The sequence below is a fragment of the Tachysurus vachellii genome, chromosome 15, assembly GCF_030014155.1.
Source record: "Tachysurus vachellii isolate PV-2020 chromosome 15, HZAU_Pvac_v1, whole genome shotgun sequence".
NCBI lineage: Eukaryota > Metazoa > Chordata > Actinopteri > Siluriformes > Bagridae > Tachysurus > Tachysurus vachellii.
Genome location: NC_083474.1, coordinates 23,593,290 through 23,602,461, shown reverse-complemented (window position 1 = coordinate 23,602,461; position 9,172 = coordinate 23,593,290). Strand labels below are relative to the sequence as shown.

The 9,172-nt window shown below is 38.1% G+C and overlaps 2 protein-coding genes across 2 annotated transcripts in view; both read right to left on the bottom strand.

Moving 5' to 3' along the window:
* Nucleotides 1-3,107: 3,107 nt before the first annotated feature.
* On the bottom strand, nucleotides 3,108-6,988 carry cldn11a (claudin 11a). Its single transcript, XM_060888318.1, has 3 exons — nucleotides 6,300-6,988; nucleotides 5,886-6,050; nucleotides 3,108-4,776 (listed from the first exon to the last, which is right to left on the bottom strand). The coding sequence occupies exons 1-3, from the start codon at nucleotides 6,523-6,525 to the stop codon at nucleotides 4,514-4,516; spliced, it is 654 nt and encodes a 217-aa protein (XP_060744301.1). The 5' UTR covers nucleotides 6,526-6,988; the 3' UTR covers nucleotides 3,108-4,513.
* A 1,778-nt stretch (nucleotides 6,989-8,766) lies between these two features.
* tnika (TRAF2 and NCK interacting kinase a) overlaps nucleotides 8,767-9,172 on the bottom strand; it is a 9,082-nt gene continuing 8,676 nt past the window's right edge. The window contains exon 14 of the mRNA XM_060888600.1: nucleotides 8,767-9,172. This exon is cut by the window's right edge and continues 1,716 nt beyond it. The gene's annotated coding sequence lies outside the window, so the exon portion shown is untranslated.

Genomic DNA, 9,172 nt, shown 5'->3' with positions numbered 1-9,172 from the left:
AAGCAGTTTGTTTTAGTGCACTTTGGCTTGTGCACGCTCACACACACACACACACACACACACACACACGTCTCATCATCATTGCTATTCCAGCGCTCAATGTGAAGTATGAATTTATAAAATTCATGCTGTCGAAGAAGTGATCGAGTCATACAGTATCATTTCACCTGCTAACTGTATGTACTGACAATGACACACTTCGAACCTCTGAAAGAGTGTATGAGTGTGTGTGTGTGCGTGATTGTGTATGAGTGTGTGTGTGTGTTTGTGTGAGTGAGTGCGTATGTGTATGAGTGTGTGTGTTTGTGTGAGTGAGTGTGTGTGTGTATGTGTGTATGAATGTGTGTGTGATTGTGTATCTGTATGAGTGTGTGTGTTTGTGTGAGTGAGTGAGTGAGTGTGTGTGTATGTGTGTATGTGTGTGTGTGTGCGTGATTGTGTATGAGTGTGTGTGTTTGTGTGAGTGAGTGCGCATGTGTATGAGTGTGTGTATGTGTGAGTGAGTGTGTGTGTGTATGTGTGTATGAGTGTGTGTGTGCGCGTGATTGTGTATGAGTGTGTGTATGTGTGAGTGAGTGTGTGTGTATGTGTGTATGATTGTGTGAGTGTGTGTGTGAGTGTTTGTGTGTGTTTGTGTGTATGAGTGTGTGTGTGTGTGATTGTGTATGAGTGTGTGTGTTTGCGTGTGAGTGTGTGTTTGTGTGTGTGTGTGTATGTATGTGTGTGTATAAATGTGTGTATGTGGGTGTGTGTGTATATGTGTGTGTTTGTGTGTATGTGGGGGTGTGTGTATAAACACTCTTCAACAAAACTGTGTTAAACTTATGAGTCTCTCATAAGACAACGTCCTCCCTTCATTTCCTGGTTTTCATCTTTTTTTCTGTCCGATTTCTGGTGCTATGAACTTTAGCCCCCTGCATTAGCAATAAAATCCTGCAGAGAGGAATATTTTAATCACACAAAATATCTAAAAACTCTAATTAATATTATGTGAATAAGATTAATGACAACAACTAAACCATGCGAAAGCAGTCTGAGATTTAATATCCAGTTTAGCTTCTGATTGTTGTTTTGTTTCCTTCTTCCACACTTCCTGAACCTTCTTATCTGTTTAGCTGAAGGTCAAACACTGATTTAGAGCTAAATGTGTTTAACTTGTAAAAAGAAACGCGTTACAGAGTCGAACAGAAACACTTCACTGCTGCTAGCATCAGGCACAGAGGGAGCAGTTAGCAGTATGCAGTTAGCTTTGCAATTATGATTATGCAATAACAATGATGATTAGCACTATGCAGTTAGCATTGCAAATAGCATTGTACAGTTAGCATTACATTTGGCATTATCCAAGAACTGTAAAGATTAGCACTATGAAGTTAGCTTTGCATTTAGCATTGTACAGTTTGCATTGCAAGTAGCACTATGCAAATTCTTTTTTTTTTTTAAAGATGCTATTTTTCTAATGTCATTTTTAGTAAGATTGAAAAAGAAACAGAATATTGTTAGCATGAACTTACATTGTGACTTCTGCAGTTCTGCTAATACAGGTGAAGTTTGTAGTGGATCAGATTAGCATTATCTTTTTAACAACACAGTGATAAACGTTAGCATGTTGTGCAGCATTTTTAAAGAAACACAGAAAATTCTTAATGGTGCTAATAATAAACGTTAGAAGGGGATTTTCATCTAAATGACTTACGATATCAAACCTTTCCAATATACCTGAAATTCAGATTAGTGATGGGAAGTTCGGTTCTTTTCCGCGAACCGGTTCTTTTGAGCAGTTCGTTTTAATAAACCAGTTCAATAATCCAGTTCACCAGTTCTTTTACGTCCTGACGTAATTCACAATGACGTAATGACGTAAATTCCTTCATCCCGCCGCTGCCGGCAGATATTAATACAATTGAACACATTTGAAAAGTTCTTTGTAATCATAACTTTAGTTAAATACATTTCTTACATTTAAGTTTTGCAACTAAAACACCCAGTACAGGCATTGATGTGCAAACGTGGGTGTCTTACGTGTCTTAAAGATGTAAAGTTAATAAACTAATCTTCATCAACTTACAAAATCTTACAAAAAAAGCATAATTTTGAAATGTTTCTTTCCCTCCATCAGTTGTTTCAAAAACTAATGCAACTGAGTTAAACACTCATACGTTGATAAGACATTAAATCATAACCATTTACATTTGTTGCTGTATCAGTTCAGTGATTCACGCATGCGCAGTAACAACAGCTCATCGGTTCTCAGTATGTCGGACGCGTCCGAAAGAAACAGTTCTCAGTTCAGTGTACTGATGATTCGCTGTATCGAGTTCAGTGATTCACGCATGCGCAGTATCAACAGCTCGAGCTCACAGTTCTCTCAGCACAACATGTTTCAGTTCAGTGTACAGGACTCCGGGATATTAGTGTATTTAGAGTCGGACCGACTGTCAGGCATGACCGAGAGTGAGTAACTTTAGTAACTTGTGGATCAGCGCTGACTCAAGACGCGAACTGTTTAGAACGAATCAGTCTGATTTGGTGAATTGGTTCATCCAGTTCACTAAAAAGAACCGGTTCAAAAGAACGATTCGTTCACGAACCGGCCATCACTAATTCAGATGTGATCACAGTCATTGATGGAGTTTTAGAGTTGGCACTGAGATTCAGACTGCTCTGTTAATTCAGATAGAATGTGTAACATCTTCATTAAAGAGACTTTTTTTGGTAGGAAAAACAATATGAAGCCTAAAACCCTGTAAAGTCTGTTTTTATTTTATTGGAGCTAATGCTAGGCTAATTCATGAAATTATCAAACTACTTCTTGCCCCAAGATATTTTTATTTAAAATGAAGTTTTTCTTGAGTAATAGTAACATAAAGAAAATACAATTACAGCTCTATTCTGCTACACAAAGAACCTGAAAGTGATTTTTTAGTTCTATTATTCACCGTGTTTATATGAGTGTAATACAGGTGTGTTATTTCCCCAAGTGATGAAAAGGTCTCAGATTAAACACCTTCCAATTATCCAAGTAAATCCTAACTTCTTCCTCTACGTCACCTCACTGCTTCAGTCAACATTAAGCTTCAGCAGACACACTCGTGTGGGGAAAAAAGACTTTTTATTTCATTAATAAAATAATTTTAAAAAATTACAAACAGGTGTTTTGTAATAAATAAGTCTGGAGCTGTTTATGTGGCCATCTGAGGTTTGTTTTGTATCAAAAACAATGAGAATAAAATACAAAAAACAAACATTTTTTTAAAACAATCAACATTTACAATTATGAGCAAAACTGTTTTTTTTTTATGTATAAAAATATTAGATTTAATTACATAAGCTTTGTTGAGATTCAAAAATGCCACCGTGAGCATTACAGTGACTCAGATATTAAACATGCAGAATGACCTGAACTGCTCAAGTGTGAAAAAGTGACATGATTTGTAGTTATTTCTCATTGTTTTGACTTTAAGAACTTATTTCCAATTAATATTTAATTTCAATACAATTTAATATTTAAAATTATTATTGTTGTCATTATTTTTACTTATTAATATATAAATATTCAGTTTAATTCAGTTGTAATGTTCAGCACAGTGCAGTGTATCAGTCAGACTAATGGAGGGATTATTAGAGTATAAATGTTTACTGTACAATATTCCAGATATTCAGAAAGCCAGAGATAAAATAAAGACAAAACATCTAATGAGTGTTAATTTACATCAACACGCTCAGGTTTACTGCACTGTTATATCACAGGACTATAGTGTTTGTGTTAGGAGTCAAAAGAATATATTAAAATGAAAATGCTAAAATCATTGATTAACAGGTTAATAAATGAAAACTACACACATAACACACACAAGACTGACTTATACAGTTTAAAATAATAAATAGTTCTCAATTTCGAGACAATAGCTGGATCCCAAATCTCATAATTACACATATAATTATATGGTATAGTACAACAGTGTGAGTCATGTGTTCACAATGAAAAAGACAGAAGATGAAGAAGAGGAAGAGGAAGTACACTTTAAGTCTTGGATGATGTACATATTTTAATGGAAGAAACCGAGTGTGAATGTCAGAAACTTCCTGCACTCAGCACTTGCAGCTATGCAAACATTGAGGAAAAGGGGGTGGGGCTACCAGGAGCTGACGCTGGATGAAAAAAAATTCGTAAGATGGTTACGGCACTCCATTGAACGAGACGTCTAATAAATGTCTTTTAATTTACCCATCGACTGAGAGACGGGTTCTACTTCCTGTTATTAAAATCTGTTAGTGCACCAAGACCCTTTAATTAAGACCCTTTTATCACTCGTAGACTAGACACTAGAGTGCACAGTGTGTATTGCACCATTGGGCCAAAACTCACTATTTAACATAACAATATGTTATTAATCAACAAAAAAAAAAACAACATAAAACCAGAAACTGAAGATATTTATAACAATGATGAGAAAGTAAAAAAAGACAGAGACGGAGAGAGAGAGAGAGAGAGTGTTACACTCTAGGGACATCAGACATGTGCAGTCTTGGCGTGGTTTCCAGGGGGCGGAGTCTGGTTGGTGGGTGGGTTCTGTTTGGAGTAGTAGGAGTAGCGGTTATTTTGGCTGTATGAGGAGGTGGAGTCAATAGAGCAGCAGGCGAGGATGCAGCCCCCCAGGAGAGACAAAGCCCCACCCACCCATCCGGAGTACAGAGAATACCCAAACGACATCAACCCCAATTCCTGATGAGCTCCAACTGGGAACCAGATGGTGGACACCAGACAGAACACGGCTGTGGAAACACACGTGTTCACTATAGAGAAACACTGCACTGTAGCTTAAACAAACACTGGTTATAATAACACTGGTCAACACTGACGGTGTTAATGATCCAACACTGAGTGTTCACTGAATAGTGCATGAGATAATACAATACAGCTGGTGTTAAGTGAAGCCTGTAGGTGTTGAGTGAATATTCAGCACTGTAGGTGTTAATAGAGTACTGCAAGGTGGAGTACAGCTCTACAGAAATTGCAGTGTTCATTAACACTGTAGATGTTAACACAATAGAGCTGTGGAAGCTGAACACAGCTGAACACAGGTAGTGGCAACAGAATGTCTATAATATATGAATATATAATAGATTTAAACTGAATGTGTGTGTGTGTGTGTGTGTGTGTGTGTGTGTGTGTGTGTGTGTGTGTGTGTGTGTGTAAAATAGGTGTTAATTGTATACTGCAGGTGTTAGTATAGTTGACTGAACAGTCATAGCCCAAATGTGGCAGGTGTTAAATGAATTAACACTGTGAGACTTCACTGAATGCTGTCAGGGGAAATCAACACTGCAGGTGTTAAGTGAACCGTGCAGGTGAAGCCAAAGCCAAAATGGATATTAAATTAAAGCAGGTATTAACATTATTAAGGTGTTAGCATTATTTTATTCAGCTTCAGTTCTAGGGATCTTCTACCAGAACCAGAGCATGTGGTGAATCAATTACAATGAATAAAAATGACTCTATTCCAGTTTCTTAGGTCTGATGGACAATGTGACGTTATTAGTGTTCGTATTAAAGGTTAGTGTCCATTTGGAGTTCTACAGGAAACTGTTATTCCTCCCAACTGAAGAAGAGTAACTACACAGACTGCCGAAGAACGTTAGGGCAACACAGTGGTGCATCCAGAAGGAACCTCACTGCCACTCTGAAGTTAAGAGTGACCGTGAAGATAAGACAGAAACATTCGGAACAACACGTGTGGTAGAAAATAAAACCTTTTCTCAACTGTTGGAATAATAGCAGAAGATTGGAGAACTGTAGCATAAACCTGACTATATTTAAATGTAGCATAATAATGGTATGTGTGTGTGTGTGTGTGTGTTTGTGTGTGTGTGTCTTTGCTTACCCACTATGAGCACCAGGGTTCCTCCGATCGCTGAGCGTTTGTTCTTGTCTTTCACCGAATCGTCTCCGAGCTGGAAGCAGGGCATAGAGGAGAGCAGGAGCGCAGCAGCAGGTAAACCGAGGATACATGCTGAGATCATCAGTGCTCGGCATGTCTGAATGTACACTACAACACACACACACACACACACACACTATCAAGAGTAATAAAACGTAGGACAGGTTCCAACTACAGAGTTACTACAGTACCCTCAGGTTATGTTCACTAACAATCTTAACTTTACTTCTACAGCTCACCATACAGACCGTATAGAATATTCACCAATTCTATAGACTGTAGAGATAATACACACCATCAACATCCACACACATAATACACACCATATAGACATAGTACAGATATCACGGTACTCACCGGGAAGCTTGAGGATCTGGTTGAGGGAGTAACAGTGGTACAGTGCTGTTGAAATCACACACTGCTCCCACAAGCCTTTGGTTTCCAGCTCGTCCATCTTCCTGCACGTGTTCATGCCGTATTTACAGAGGATCACCCAGTCACTGGTGGAGGTGGCGATGATCACACAGATCCACCCCACAAAACTCAGGAGGAAACCACACAGCTTCAGGGACGCGCTCGCCATCGCCACACAGTATTAATGTGTACAATTGAATTTGTATAAAGTGTATTTCAATAATAATAATAATATTAATAGTAATGATAAATGTTAAAACTCGGATTCACTACCACCTTGAAAATTATTAAATCAAACAAAATGTAAAATAAATTAAAAATAAATAAAATAATACCGTCTGTTAGTAATTATTTAGGCAACAAAAAAAAAACATACAAACAAAACTATAAACAAATTAAAAATAATAGAACTTTGCTTTTCTGAAAATGTTAAAAAGCAGACAAGAAAAGTTAAAAAATAAAAATTCTAAAAAAATTATGAACACATTCATACATTTTGTATGAATTCTTAAAAAGTTAAAAAAAAAAATAATAATAAAAAAATTAAAAATCCTGTATTTGAGGTAAATTTAGATGATGGTGGTGATGATGGTGATGATGATGGTGATGATAATCCGGTGTGTGAACTTCATCCTGTGCTGTAGGTCTGGAGGAGAAAAAATGCCTTAACACCCGTTTTATATAGTAAACAACTATAGACCACTTTCAGCCAATCAGAGAGAAGATGAAAACTTTCAGCCAATGAGAGAGCGGTGTAACCAATCCAAGCTGAAGGAGTGCGTTATTGGTGTGTGAGTGACCTCTAGTGGCAGAGGAGCGTATATACCTAAAAAAAGAAAGAAAGATAGATAGATAGATAGATAGATAGATAGATAGATAGATAGATAGATAGATAGATAGATAGATAGATAGACAGAGGAGAAGGAGCACGGAGGAGATAAACTGAATATTATTGCATCATTAAATGGGGCCAATCAGGTTCTAGTATGCAAATGAACAACTGAGAGGAATTATGTAGGTTGGATTTGGTTTGAAGGTTAGAGACTCCTTCCTGTTACAGGAGAGTTGAACTGCTTCTTTATAAAGGCCTCTGTGATTCACATCTGTGTGGAAACTCACACTGGTGTTCAGGTCATTTACAGGCCAGTTCCATCCTCTCAGAGAGAACCTGCTTATGGTGATGATGTGTCTGATAATCATCATTACTGGGTCAGAAATGATGCTAACATGATGCTAATATTTGAAATCTTCTCTCACTGTACAGTTAATAAGGCCTTCAGGACTGTGTGAAATCTCAGAGTGGGGTTGGGGAAGAGAACAGAAAGGTGAGATGAGAAAGGAGGATGAAAATGAAGAGAAACTGCCAAACAAAACACACACAGAGAATCCAGCAGAACCCAGTCATATACCGACAACAAACCACAAACAAATAACACAAACACAACTCATAATGACTGCTGTTGGAGGGTTGAGGAAAGTAGGAGCCAGATGATTGGACTGGGAAAGAACTGAACCTGGAAAACCTAAAATAGACTTCAACACACACACACGCTTCCAAATCAGATTTTCAACTTTTAGATTTATTTTTATTTACATCATTTTGCAGATACCCTTATCCAGAGTGACTTACTTTTTTTTTTTATATCATTTCATAGAACTGAGCAATTGAGGGTTAAGGGCCTTGCTCAGGGGCCCAGCAGCAGCTTGAAAGATCTGGGATTCAAACTCACAATCGTCCGATTGGTAGACCAACACCTTAACCACTAGGATACCAATTTCCATTTATTTGGATTTTTCTTTTATAATTTTTGTAACATCATCTACAACAGCGGTGTCCAATCTCACCCACAAAGGGCCGGCGTGGATGCAGGTTTTCATTCCAACCAAGCAGAAGCCACATCTGATTCCACCTGTTTAATCAGTTGTTCTTGGCTTTTATTAGACTCTGGTGTGGCTTCTGCTTGGTTGGAATAAAAACCTGCACCCACACCAGCCCTTTGTGGATAAGATTAGACACCGCTGATATACATGATATGACAACGTGTTGAACATCTAAGTCCAAAACCATGAGCATTCATAGGAGTTAATAATTGAGATGTTCCCTCTGTGTTTGCTGTTACAATCAGCTCCTTTTCTCTTCCACAAGATGTTGGCTTGTGTCTGTGTGGATTAATGATCATTAAGCTATAAGAGCATCAGTGAGATCAGACAGTGATGTTGGGATGTTAAGGAGAGACCAGTTTCAGTTCATCCCAAAGGTGTTCAGTGGTGTTGAGTCAGAGTCAGGGCTCTGTTCAGGACACTTGAGATCTTCTCTCCAACCTTCACCTCCACACCATGTCTTTATGGAGCAGTTTTGTACACAGTGACTGTCACGTTTGGTTTAACAACTCAGACCCATGAGCAGGAATAAAACAAGGTCATTGTTTAATAACAGAAATAAACAAAACAATATATGAACCATGACAATGGGAACGATACACAAAATACTCAAAACCAGCACCAAAGCACAACCTGGCAGACTGAACACAACAGCAGACAACAACTCAACAATGACAGACACAGAGTGCAGGTATAAATACAACACACGTTAAAGGATAATTACAAACAGGTGAACAAAATCACATGGCATCAAACAAGGTCTAACAATCACCTGCCAGCACTCCCTCTGGTGGACTGACAGGGAAGTGTCCCCATAGTGCTTACAGAGACGTCGGCATGATGGAGCAGGGTTTGGACTCTTAGTTCAGGTGAAGTGAAGCTGTAAAGTTACACACACTCACACAAACACACACACTCACACACACACGCACACA